Source organism: Polyodon spathula, chromosome 12 (genome assembly GCF_017654505.1).
Source record: "Polyodon spathula isolate WHYD16114869_AA chromosome 12, ASM1765450v1, whole genome shotgun sequence".
Lineage (NCBI taxonomy): Eukaryota > Metazoa > Chordata > Actinopteri > Acipenseriformes > Polyodontidae > Polyodon > Polyodon spathula.
Genome location: NC_054545.1, coordinates 46,126,976 through 46,140,756, shown reverse-complemented (window position 1 = coordinate 46,140,756; position 13,781 = coordinate 46,126,976). Strand labels below are relative to the sequence as shown.

The window sequence follows — 13,781 nt, the reverse complement described above, 5'->3', positions numbered from 1 at the left end:
AGAGATGGGTGTCATTTTCTTGGTTTAAGGAAGACTCATGATGTCACAGAGACTGCATGCTCTTGCATTGCTCTGATCCGTGCTTGCAAAGAGGATACCTGCAAATTGTAACCTTTAAGATGTCTGGGTGCAACTTAGAACTTTTATCTTCAATAAACTGTATGTATCAGGACTCGAAAACAAGAAGCCCGCAACTTCTCCTCCTTTCTTTTTTCGCAACATACATTGACAGTCTTTTGGTTAAAGCATTGAAACAGCAATGTGATCCTCTGACAAAACTCTAGCAGAAACATTAACCCCACCAGCAATGACAATAGAATGGATTGTCCTGCTCCACTGTACCGCGGTGCTGTCATAGTGTGTATAGGCTCTTAACAGTGTGATGACATTGCTATGCCAAAATAAGAACCCCTTGTGCTACCATTCCTCCGTGATACATAACCATGACATGTGCAACAACTATTGCATTGTAAATACGTTTGGAAAAGATTGCATTACCAACAACTTGGTAACGCGCTGTACAGTTCCTTTGAAACATTCTTTCACGTACCGCTAATTTGTGACCTAAATATAGAATGAATGCCTTACTGTGGATGGCTTTCATTTACGATCTGCTCGTGGCTCCTTGATGCTGTGCCAAGTAGGGGACAGTTCATTCCTCTCGTAAACAACTGCTTGCTGCAGTTAAAAAGTTCAGGGACTAATCTATTGTGTTGTAGAACATTTTAAACTGTAACAATTTACACCCAAATGAAATATATTTTCTACTATTATCGCAAATTTTAAAATGTAGAGTCTCACACGTTATTTATTTATTTATTTATTTAATTTGTACATTTAAAGTCATTGCAACACTGTACCTAAAAAGACATACCTTTATTTCATGGTCACTTTGCCATTAATATGCGGTTTAAACAAAATAAGAAAACAAGGTTATATATTTCTGTACACTACACTAACTGCAAATAGCAACACACAATTAGTATGCAGTTAAACTGAATTACATTACAGAATTGAGGATCTGGTTATGCTGGAGTAAATAGAAGAATATAAGAAGTATGTCAGGACAGAGAGAAAAAAAAGTGACGTTAGAAATCTCATTTTAATTGTGTTCTCTGGATTGAAATGTCGGCCCAAATGTTGATTAGAGAAAATGTTCCTTCATCTGGCTCATGCTGTGTCTCGGTCATCAAAAACATGGCTAAGCAGAATTAACAGAAACGTTCCTTGCTGAAGTTTAACCTTCACGCAGGTGTGGCTGTTTTTTATTGCGTCGGCTCACAAACGGCCATCAAGCATTCTGTCTCGCTCAACCCGGCTCAAAGCGTGTTGACCCACATTCTGAAATCACAGAAATATCTAGCAGCACACTGGGCGCCATCACCATTAATACAGACAAAGAGTCACTCCGCACAGTGAGTGAGTGAGTGAGTGAGTGAGAAATTAAAAGGGTAGACTTTTAAGCATTCACGTTTTGTTCATGCTCATGACCAATACATAGGCAAAATTACACAGCCTAGGGTCTATAGCAGGGTTTCCCAAACCTGGTCTTGCTGGTTTTCATTCCAACTGAGCTCTCAATTACTTAATTAAGCCCTTAATTGAACTACTGTGAAGCAATAAATATTTGCAAGCCTTTTCTTATGCGTTTTTCGCGTATGAAAAAAACGCAAACATTTTTGGCACGAAATCAAATTCCACTAACAATACATACTTCGTATATTCAGGTCGCCAACAATTTTGGATCAAAAAAATGTTTTATGGGTGTGCTCCGCCAAACATTTATGGCTTTACAGTAATAATTTCCTTAATTAGACCTTTTTAATTGTTCTCAGTTCCTAAAAAGTTGCAGATTTCAAGTTACTTATAAAATGTTACAGCCAGCTTGAAATTTGCAACTGTTTAACAGCTGAAAACAAGTAAAAAGGTCTAATTAAGCAAATGATTCGTTCAATGAAGGGTTTAGTTCAAGTAGTTGAGAGCTTGGTTGGAATTAAAACAAGCAGACAGAGGGGGTCCCCTGGATCAGGTTGGGAAGCACTGATCTATGGGAAGGCATTGTCTATTGCAACACAGTGGGTGACATCCTTTAAAGAGTAATGGCTTGTAATTACTATTACCATTACAACTATTATGTATACAGTTCATTCAATTTTCATCCCATAATTCTGGCCAAATTACCACCGCTTAGTTAATGAGGCCCTCAGAGTGTTCTCTTGCTAGGCAACGTGCGCCACCTAGTGGAAACTGCACAGGATATTTAAATCAAGCTTGAGTGAGTGTGTGTGTGTGTGTGTGTGTGGGTGTGTGGGTGTTTGTGTGTGTGAGTGTGTTTGTGAGTGTGTGTGGGTGTGTTTGTGAGTGTATGTTTGTGTGAGTGTGTGTGGGTGTGTGAGGGTGTGTTCGTGTGTGTGTGTGTGTGGGTGTTTGTGTGTGGATGTGTGTGGGTGTTTGTGTATATATATCATTTTAGGCAATAGGAAAAAAAACAACAACAAAAAAAAACCACACAGAACAAGCTAACCTGGAGCAAAAAAACAAAAACAGATTTGATTGACCACAGTCTGGAATTAATTGGCCGACCTTCCTGATTTATAATCATGGTTAAAAAAACTATTTTTCTTAATGAATTTAAACACAATGCATATTAAACTACCCCCCCCCCCTCCCTCCCGCCATGCATTGCTTGGTTTGTATGTCAACCGCAGTGATGCACCACTGCCACAGACATGCTCTCCTACACTAGAAAAGTCTCACTGGGTCCCCCAGACCCTTCAGAGCCCCCTACCATGCTGGCTCTTGCTCGGACGTGCCCGGTTTCACCAGGAGGAGTCCCTGCTGCCTGGCTGCCTGGTTCCTGATTGCCATGCCCTGGGTCCTGGAGCGGATGGCTCTGCCTAGCTCCCCCTCTGCCCTGGGTCTCTCCAGCGCTGCTTCGCTTTCTGTCGCTCCAGCTTGTCCAGAGCTTTGCGCTCCTTCTCCACCGCTCCCTGCATGTCCTTGAGCCTCTTCTTCAGGAGGGAGCGGTCTGTAGAGTTGGACACCCCCAGGCCCTGAAGAGGAGGCACCAAATCCCTGCTCTTCAGATAGGATTACAGCGGGGAGTACCAATACCGATTGGAAATTCAGGGGTGTCCAATCAGGGCCATTGCACACCAGGTTTAACAGATTAAAAGAGACAATTAACTATTTCAAGGTCTGGATATAACCTTAATTGGTTCAATGAAACAATTTAGAACAGGGCTGGAACAAAGACCAGGAGTGGAAGGGCTGACTTTGGCTACCTTGGCTCGTTTTCTATACAAACTGCATTTTGTGAAGAACCACCAGGTGGTGTGGTGTGTGTGTTAGACTGGTGGTTCTTTGTGTGAGTGTGTGTGAGTGTGTGTGTTAGACTGGTGGTTCCTTGTGTGTGTGTGTGTGAGTGTGTGTGTGTGTGTGTGTGTGTGTGTGTGTGTGTGTGTGGTGTGTGTTTTTGTGTGTGTGTGTGTGTGTGTGTGTGTTAGACTGGTGATTCTGTGTGTGTGTGAGTGTGAGTGTGAGTGTGTGTGTGTGTGTGTGTGTGTGACTGGTGGTTCCTTGTGTGTGTGTGTGTGTGTGTGTGTGTGTGTGTGTGTGTGTGTGTGTGTGTGTGTGTGTGTGTGTGTGTGTTAGACTGGTGATTGTGTGTGTGTGTGAGTGTGTGTGTGTGTGTGTGTGTGTGTGTGTGTTAGACTGTGTTCCTTGTGTGTGTGTGTGTGTGTGTGTGTGTGTGTGTGTGTGTGTGTGTGTGTGTGTGTGTGTGTGTGTGTGTGTGTGTGTGTGTGTGTGTGTGTGTGTTAGACTGGTGATTCTGTGTGTGTGTGAGTGTGAGTGTGTGTGTGTGTGTGTGTGTGTGTGTGTGTGTTAGACTGGTGGTTCTTTGTGTGTGTGTGTGTGAGTGTGTGTGTTAGACTGGTGAGTCTGTGTGTGTGTGAGTGTGAGTGTGAGTGTGTGTGTGTGTGTGTGTGTGTTAGACTGGTGGTTGTGTGTGTGTGTGTGTGTGTGTGTTAGTGTGTGTTCTGTGTGTGTGTGTGTGTGTGTGTGTGTGTGTGTTAGACTGGTGGTTCTTTGTGTGTGTGTGTGTGTGTGTGTGTGTTTGTGTGTGTGTGTGTGTGTGTGAGTGTGAGTGTGAGTGTGTGTGTGTGTGTGTGTGTAGACTGTGTGTGTGTGAGTGTGTGTGTGTGTGTTAGTCTGGTGGTTGTGTGTGTGAGTGTGTGTGTGTGTGTGTTAGACTGGTGGTTCTGTGTGTGTGTTTGTCTCCCTGTCCACTCACCTTCAGTCTGCCCCCATCCAGCTGCAGTAGCTGTTTCCCATCGATGTCCCTGGCAGTGAATTCTGGGACATACTGCTCCATGTTTAACCCTTTCAGCCACTGACACACCTGCTGGGGAGTCCATGTTGACACCAAGCAAACTGGCTCAACCAGGAGCTGAAGAGAGAGAAAAAACAGAAACAATTTCACCATTCATACTGTTACTGATATATCAAATTCAGAACAGACTGTGAACAGGAATCATTCATGCCTTATAAAACAAATTCCATACAAAATAATTCCAAAGTATTCATTACACCCAGTCAGATTCGTCTTTTAATTGCACAGTAATAAATTACTTGCATGCATTCGTCCCACCATCTCGTTATGAGCTAAAATCTTTACTACATTCATCACAGTCATGAATACACTGTTTACCAAATACTCTTCGATGGCACTAGAGTGGCACTGCAATTGCAATGTAATGAAAGCACAAGGGCACTACCATGGTAACACTTTCATATTTTGGCATATCACAAGTAGTAACTGGGTAGAAACCAACAGCAGTACCATGGTGTGCTACTGTGTTCTGCATCCAACTTCTAGCATGCTCTGGGGGAGGCTGACAGTGCTGGCAGTAGGCAGTAAGAAAACAGAGCCTCTAAGCCCCTAAACTCACAACACGGAGCCTCTAAGCCCCTCGTCATTTTTCTGGCATGACAACAAAGCAGGAGTTGGTTTACTGGAAATAATTCATTTTTCAACGGTGTTGCATCCATGTCTGACTTGGTCTGTTTTTTTGCATTATTGTTCCTTCAGCAGATTTTTAAAGCAGCAAACAGCGTCACACGATTATGTTCACAAACCAGTCATTGTTGACTCTCCTGTTTGTTTGCATTGCATGTCGTTTCAGCTGCAGGGATGTCCTGATTGAAGCCTGCTTGCCAGTTATTGACAGGGTATTAAACTCGATCCCAGCCCTGGTATTACCTCGTCGGAGGACTGGGATAGGGTCTGGTAGGGGTGCAAGGATTTTGACTCGGCCGCCGAGCCCCTAGAAACTCGGGGGCTCCTGGGACAGAAGTCATCGCTTAGTGTAGATTCCTGTGAAAGAAAGAAAGAAAGAAAACTGATCAGTTCTCTTGAATTCAATAATAACTCATATACTTAGCAATACTGCCATGGAAAAAACAACCATGCCAGCTGAGAGAGGCCACCCATCAAATGAAATGCTGCACCCCACTGTTTTTAAACTTGACCAGTTAATGCAATAGCACTTAGTGAGTCATGGGAACTCTGTTATAGTCCCAGTGTATTGCAATGATGAAGTATAATCATTAGCAGACCACAACATTACCAACAATGACAACATCAATGGAATACATATGAGATAGCAGCATGCAGTCTTATATCGTCTAAGCTGCTCCTGTTTATCCTCATAAAGGGAATACACAAGGTCAAGGCAGTGATAATGTGTTACTAGCTTAGCAAACATACTGAAATCACAGCTAGCCCCCGTCATTCAACCGACACAAAAAAAACGTTGCAAAGACTATTCAAATGTTTTTGTTTTTAGTCGTTTTCAACTTCATGAAATGCTTACAAAAAGACAAACTATAGAAAAATTATACATACACACAAATCCATCAAATACCATGCAATCGGTTTACACAGTTACTATGGTAGCATTAAAGCATAGTGTATTTACAGTGTGTGTTCAGAGACCACTAAATGAATATAATATTGAATTGAATTACAAATAATATAAATCATACATGTTTTTGTTTTGTTGTTGTTGTTGAGCTGGGCTGATTTCAGAATGCAGCATTTCTCTCTATTAGAAAGCCATTACCAGTCTCACAAGACCTTTGTAACGGCAGGAGGTTAACAGATTGACTAATTGCTATGCAGGCAGGAAAGTCAAGATGCTCTGGATGACGGAAGCAATAACAGCGGCTGGCAGGATGCATATCAAGCACAACTCTCATAAAAACAGGGACGCTTTCCTGAGGCTAGTATGGTACTGGAATCTCAGGGATAGCCAGGCTTGTACATTTCAGGCGTGCATTGTTAATAACGCGACAAAATAATAAAATCTAACAAAACCATACCTTCATTTCTTTTTTGATTATGCTACAGCGAACCTGCATACAATGAGTCCGTTGTTTATCACAATTTACATTCGGCACAGCAACAATACTTTCACTGATGTTCTTTTTTCTTCTCCCAATCTTTAACCATATTCAAAGATCTGCATGTAAACTATAGCGCTCTGTGTTTATACAGTGTAATGCTATTTGTTAGCATATAGAACCATGCAGCTACATTTTAATCGATGTTCATTTTTGTATAATAAGCTACATTGCCGTTGTGAAGAAATATTTCATCACAAAGATGAAAAATTTTTAAAGATATATTGTGCGATTTTTTTATTCTTTTTTTTTTACCATTCAAATCTACACCACAAATGTGTGATATATGACATATATTCACAGAATAAAGGACTGATGTAAAATAACTTGAATGCGTTAAAGAGGGGAGGGGGCACCACTTTCATATGAGTTTGTATGAGCCAAAGTATATGATGCATTACACAAAAAAATATATGCATCTATATATTGGTTTTCAAAAGAAAGAAAGAAAAAAAGAGCACAATCTAATAAGAACTTAAGAAAGTTTACAAACGAGAGCAGATCATTCGGCCCATCTTGCTTGTTTAATAACGATCTGATTGCACAAGCCTGCAGTAAAGGCTGGGGGTCTGCTGTAGCCTCAGGCTTCCTCAGCTCTATCAATAATCTGATTGCACAAGCCTGCAGTAAAGGCTGGGGGTCTGCTGTAGTCTCAGGCTTCCTCAGCTCTATCAATAATCTGATTGCACAAGCCTGCAGTAAAGGCTGGGGGTCTGCTGTAGCCTCAGGCTTCCTCAGCTCTCTCAATAATCTGATTGCACAAGCCTGCAGTAAAGGCTGGGGGTCTGCTGTAGCCTCAGACTTCCTCGGCTCTCTCAATAATCTGATTGTACAAGCCTGCAGTAAAGGCTGGGGGTCTGCTGTAGTCTCAGGCTTCCTCAGCTCTATCAATAATCTGATTGCACAAGCCTGCAGTAAAGGCTGGGGGTCTGCTATAGCATCAGGCATCCTCAGATCTCTCAATAATCTGATTGCACAAGCCTGCAGTAAAGGCTGGGGGTCTGCTGTAGCCTCAGGCTTCCTCAGCTCTATCAATAATCTGATTGCACAAGCCTGCAGTAAAGGCTGGGGGTCTGCTATAGCATCAGGCATCCTCAGATCTCTCAATAATCTGATTGCACAAGCCTGCAGTAAAGGCTGGAGGTCTGTTGTAGCCTCAGGCTTCCTCGGCTCTCTCAATAATCTGATTGAACAAGCCTGCAGTAAAGGCTGGGGGTCTGCTGTAGCCTCAGGCTTCCTCGGCTCTATCAATAATCTGATTGCACAAGCCTGCAGTAAAGGCTGGAGGTCTGCTGTAGCCTCAGGCTTCCTCGGCTCTATCAATAATCTGATTGCACAAGCCTGCAGTAAAGGCTGGGGGTCTGCTATAGCCTCAGGGTCACTGGCAGTGATGTGGCACTGTGATGGCAAATGAGCGTTAGGGCCCAGCATTAAGAACAGCAATCACTCCCAAAACTGAGACAATAGAGAGACAGAGGTAATGCAGTCTCCTAAGCTGTAAGGAAATTATTATTATTATTGTTTAACACATACTGAACCGTCCTGCCTTACAGAAACTGCTTTCCCTGCCTTTCTAAGGGAGCTAATCGTCCATTAAACTACACCACTGGGGCTCTCCTACCTGGTAGTTGGACTCGCGGGGGCTGCAGCCCTCAGAGAAGTTCTTTGGAGAGCACGAGGGGGTGCTGGTGGATGATGCAGAGCCCTTTGCACTGTCCGTGAACCAGGAGAAAGGCACAAACAGTGACCCTGACGACCTGGGTGGACTTTCCGAGGGCTCCCTGCGGACAGGACAGAGCAGCGGTCAGTGCAGAGAGGGATGGACAGTTCAGTGGTCAACTGAGAAAGGAGCACACAGTCAAATAGCTAAGTGGTCTCACTGCAGGACTACGGTAAGGTTCAGCTTCAGTATACATTCAAGGCTTCTTTATGGTTTTTCATTTTCTATTTCTTATTAACTCAGTGGGTTTTTTTTCAGATACCCCCCTCCCCCCTTTTTGAAAAGATGGATGTGACAGAGGGGCGGTTGTTACTGTGTTTTCTACCCCTCGGGTGCTGTGATCTTACCGGTTTCCCACAGAGAGCCTGTTGGATGTCTTTTCCTTCCTACCCTTCCCATAGGACCTGCACAGAGTGACCCTGAAGGAGAAACAAAGGATGTGTAACCAGCCAAGAGAAAATGAGACTCTCAGGCACACAAGGAACATGTGTGGAGAGATCAAATCTGATTGTTCAACCTTTTTTTGCCTAAATGTACAGCAGTATACTATGCATAGGACATGCAGAGTCAAATATATATGTGGTTGATCTCAAAACTGTGCCAGGACAGCGTGTCTTTATACAAGCGAAGACAAAGGAAGTGGTATTTGGATGCCCTGCTGGGGCTGTAGATGTTTATTGATCAGTTTTACACCCACCCAAGATCCAGGAATCTCCGTCTGGTCTTCTTGTCCAGTACCACTGTGGAGCTCTCAGGGCCTGCTGGGCTTGTGTCCCTGCTGTCATCTGAAATGCAAACAGAGAGCCAGCGGCTCCAGTCAGCATGTGCTGTGGTGGGTGAACCATTAAACTCCAGGTTTAATGGGACTGAAATGGTTAAAGGGGTTCTAGCTCATCAATTAGTTCTAGAACTCGTCTATTGCCACTTTCTTATTTTTTCCATGTGTATAGAACCCCATGTAGGCCCTATTTGCCTGATCTACTTCAATTCTTTCAACGTGAGAGCTGTCTTTAAGCAACACCATAACCCTAAACATTTTTACTGCCGTACGGCTGCACCAAGGCCATAAACCATCAGCTTCCAGCAGTAAAAAATGTCAACGCCCTGGATGAGAGGAACATTCGCTTTCAATCGGCTTTAACATCAGTGCGGAAGTTCTCTGCCATTGATCGGTACTTCCTTGTAAAGGTGAGAGAAGGACAGCTTTTCTGGTTTTGAAATCAACATGTTAAATAATGGGTTTATTTAACACCTACTGAGAAATACTTCTGAAAGGCAATTCTGAGTATCAGCAAAACGTTTTTAAAAATGAAACTGTTCAACATTCCCACAGCTCTAACCAGCGTAACAGAGACAGTGGGAAGGGAAAGCTAGCGGTACCTTCGGTCTCGGTGCGTTGCTCCCTGCGCAGGTAGATGGGCGAGCTGTCTGAGCTGGGGCAGGACTTGGAGGGGGCGCGGATGGGCGGGGAGACCAGGGCCTCCTGGGACGTGGTGTTGGTGAGCGTCCGGTAACGACCGCGGGAGGCCGAGGGGGGAGTCTCTCCCTCCTCCAGGGTCCGTCGTACCACAGGTATATCGAAGGAGAAGGCGGCGCCCCTCAGGAGAGGGGAGGAGGAGGGGGAGAGGAGGGAGTCTGGGGACCCCCGCAGGACAGTGTGAAATGGGGAGCGTATGCTGTGCAGGGGGCTGCCGTAGCTATCCGACGACTGCAAGAAAAAGAGAGAGGGGTTTTACAAACACATTGTTAATTTTATAGGGTGAGAGCAGCAGGCAGTGCCAGGAGCCCTGAGCAGCCTGCCTTACCTTCCTGTCCAGGCTCTCGTCTCCCTCAGTGGAGCTCACACTATCCCGCAGTCTGGAGCGGGACGGCCGCTGTCTCTTGGCTTTGACAGAGAGCTGGGCGCGAGCTTTCTGCAGGCTGCTGTCCAGGAGCTTGGTCTCCGGAATGGCCTCGTTTAAATCTAGAAGGAATTTAAAAAACACAAGTGTAAATGATTACGGTGCTCAAGCTTTATACATTTAAATAGAGAGAAAGGTGCAATTAAGAGGTGACATCGTCGCATGATTTGAATGGATGAAGAAAAGATGTTCTGGTATTTAGGATTCTCTAGACAAGCTGATCGCAAGTTCAAAAGCCAGGTAAAGGTAGATTAAGAGAAAAATGAAGATAGCTCAAGATTAGAACCACTCAAAATTATGTAAAAAAGAATTAAGTTATACTTGAAGCTACGTTTTCTTTCAAATTCAATATTGCAGCAACACAACTCAGAATAATTAGCATACTTGTAAGCATAATTAAATGCATTTACACTGTTTAAATAAGACCAACAATACACACAAGTCCTTATAAAAATAGCTCGAAACCTTGTTCTACAGACTAAAACATCTCAGCCAAGTCAGCCAGATTGAAATATTGCAATACCCACAGAATACCTAGTGATTAAATTAATAATGTAGCCAAATGACAAAGTCATCAGGAAAACATTAGCTACATTGCTATTTTATTACAGTATTAAAGTTTTTTCATCTGGGAATTTTTTTTTATTAGTTCTGTAAAGGATGGGAATGACCTTTGGCCTCAGCTAGGGTTGAATCTCCCATCAGTGTGCCCACGCGTTTTGCGCTCAATGGGTTCTGTACTCACGGTCCTTTGGTGTCAAAACCACTTTGATTAAAGGGCAGTAAACAGAATTTCCATAACCAGAAGGGCCCTGTAATGCATTTGCACCAATAGATTTATTGAGCTTGTAACTGGAACAAAACCACTTTGAAAAAAGGGTAGGAGTGATCTCCACTCAGCTAAGACTTTTTATCACTATGAATGTCAGGTTTCACAATTCCGTTATCAAAGTGGGATTTTATTTATTTCAGCGCTAAAAATATATATATTATTAAAGTCATATTTATTTTGCTACAGTAACTGCTGCAGTTTTTTTCAGTTTTTTCTTCCTCTTAGCAATTCTTGAGCTTAAGCTTGAGTTTGAGCTGTTTAGAGATCACTGAAGAACAAGTGGAAAAAAGCAGCACCTGCAAGAATATGTTCTAGTTGTCTGTAGCTGACATTTACTTTTTTGGTGCCAAAACAAGTGCCAGAGGAAAGGGGTTTATTTGTATTGGAATCTGCATTAAAGTTTTTACTTTGCCTGCAGTGTGGAAGGCAGTGGGTTTGAGTAGCTCAGTGGTTAGAGTGCTGGGCTGCAGTGTGGAAGGCAGTGGGTTTGAGTAGCTCAGTGGTTAGAGTGCTGGGCTGCAGTGTGGAAGGCAGTGGGTTTGAGTAGCTCAGTGGTTAGAGTGCAGGGCTGCAGTGTGGAAGGCAGTGGGTTTGAGTAGCTCAGTGGTTAGAGTGCTGGGCTGCAGTGTGGAAGGCAGTGGGTTTGAGTAGCTCAGTGGTTAGAGTGCTGGGCTGCAGTGTGGAAGGCAGTGGGTTTGAGTAGCTCAGTGGTTAGAGTGCTGGGCTGCAGTGTGGAAGGCAGTGGGTTTGAGTAGCTCAGTGGTTAGAGTGCAGGGCTGCAGTGTGGAAGGCAGTGGGTTTGAGTAGCTCAGTGGTTAGAGTGCAGGGCTGCAGTGTGGAAGGCAGTGGGTTTGAGTAGCTCAGTGGTTAGAGTGCTGGGCTGCAGTGTGAAGGCAGTGGGTTTGAGTAGCTCAGTGGTTAGAGTAATGGTTTTGTTAAAACTATATATAATTATAGCTGTGGTATCTCAGTGCTACAATCACATTGCGGCCATCCATAACAACATGTTTACAGTGGCAAATAAAGTCAAATAATTGCAGTCTTTGAAGATACTGTGAGTGTTATAGTAACTGAATTGCTAAGCCTATCTCCATCTAAATACAAGCTCTGCATAGACATAAAACGAGTACTTGCACACGTTTACATAAATTCATACACACAAGCATACCCACTGAGACTATCAGTGCTGAATTACAAGAAATCACATCGATCTATGTACCTAACACTGAATAATGGGATATACAGATTTGTTTTACAGAATCACTTTTGAACCCATCACTGCATTATGTATGATAAGATAAACTGACATTGGCAGCCTCAAAGTACACCTTACTCCTTCTGCAGTGTGTGTGTGCTTCAGACCTATAGCTTTAGATCTAGACCGAAGAAAAACAAAATGCATTTCTGTTCCAAGAGAATAATATAGATTCTGCAATGCTGTCATGGGCCAGTGTAAATTATGCAAGATAAGAATTAGTCCTACATAACCTAGAAGAGCGGAAGATGCTCATTAAAACATGAACCCAGGAGAGCACCAGTGAGGTTCTATTGAACTGTCAGAAAGAGCAGACTAGCCTGACTAATGGCAGGTAATAAATCAAGGACAGAGGACACTTCACCCTCGCTCTTCAACGCTCTGCTTCCTTCTGTTATTGCCTTTGAAGATACAGCAAAAAGCCTTCTTCTAATCATGCGCTCTGACGCGATCTCCAACATAAGACAATACATTTAGCTGCCCGCCCATCTCTTATATCCCAGCTCCTTCAGTGAGCAGCGCTCCAGGACAGCAACAAGAGCGCTAGCTCTCATTCCTAAATTAAACTGCAAATGAATCAAGTGCAGAACAGTGCAAATAGTCACTGGATCTCAAGAAATGCAAGACATGAAAAAGTCATTCAAGACACCCTGCAGCTAACCCTCTGAAGTACCGTGTTAATATAGATGTACCAGACACACAGTCTTACCATAGTACTTACCATAGTACTGCAATGTTATCCTGTTGGTATTTTCTGGAAGGGTAAATATATCCTAAAGGTACAATGGTATCCATCTGCCCATTCACAAAGCTAGATACTGCTGTATGTACAAAGTGAGCAGGGAAAGGGTTACTTGAATGAGCTCCTCTCCGGGTCCAGATCAATGAGATGCCCCTGGTCAATTAATAATGATCCCGAGCGGCGAAGACTTCCACAGCTTCACCAACAGCAGCCATCGCACTTTGACTGACTGTGCGGTTTAACTGTTCTTGAATCAATGCAGCCTGGCTTCCACAGTCTCATTATCAGCACAATGGCTGGAGTCTATGGGAATATCAGTGGCTTTCCTGCATTCCCCAGAGAGACAGGGCTAGAGAAAGCAAACTAAACAGGTTTGAAATCCCTTTTACGCTATAAGGACTATACTGTACAAGAGCCACTGAGGCATCCTCTTATTCACAGGGGTGTCCTATTCCATAGCACGATAATTAAAACACTCTGGAGTTTCAAATCCCTTCGATGAGCTCAATTTACATACAGTCCTGAGTGGAATGCACGTTGGCCTTTATCACTCGAACCATCCTTCCACACAAATCATTATTTAAAAAAGAAAATCACATGAAATACCTTTTCATGGATTCAATGATGGGAAACTTCTTCCCATAGCAACCACAGGGTTGCGAGTTCAAACCCCACACTGCCACTGCCAATGGGACCGACTTGAAATCCATTTGAAACCAGAATTATTCATTTCCATCAGCAACTGATCAAGATCAAATCAATTTCAGTCGGCACTCTGTAGAACTTGATCTCTCCAGCTAGCTAGGTTACCTAATGAGCATCCAATAGGAAGGACGTGAGAGACTGCAGAATACAACAGGGCTCTG

The 13,781-nt window shown here is 43.5% G+C and overlaps 1 protein-coding gene across 1 annotated transcript in view; it reads right to left on the bottom strand.

The window, feature by feature from the left end:
* Nucleotides 1-2,477: 2,477 nt before the first annotated feature.
* The window catches only part of LOC121324922 (neurabin-2-like), a 47,411-nt gene continuing 36,107 nt past the window's right edge, over nt 2,478-13,781 (bottom strand). Inside the window, exons 14-21 of the mRNA XM_041267123.1 lie at nt 9,991-10,148; nt 9,566-9,893; nt 8,883-8,970; nt 8,533-8,604; nt 8,087-8,246; nt 5,264-5,377; nt 4,295-4,450; nt 2,478-3,053 (exon numbers count right to left, since the gene is read on the bottom strand). Coding sequence (XP_041123057.1) covers nt 2,898-3,053; nt 4,295-4,450; nt 5,264-5,377; nt 8,087-8,246; nt 8,533-8,604; nt 8,883-8,970; nt 9,566-9,893; nt 9,991-10,148 — 1,232 coding nt within the window. The 3' untranslated portion in view covers nt 2,478-2,897. The remainder of the gene's footprint in view (nt 3,054-4,294; nt 4,451-5,263; nt 5,378-8,086; nt 8,247-8,532; nt 8,605-8,882; nt 8,971-9,565; nt 9,894-9,990; nt 10,149-13,781) is intronic.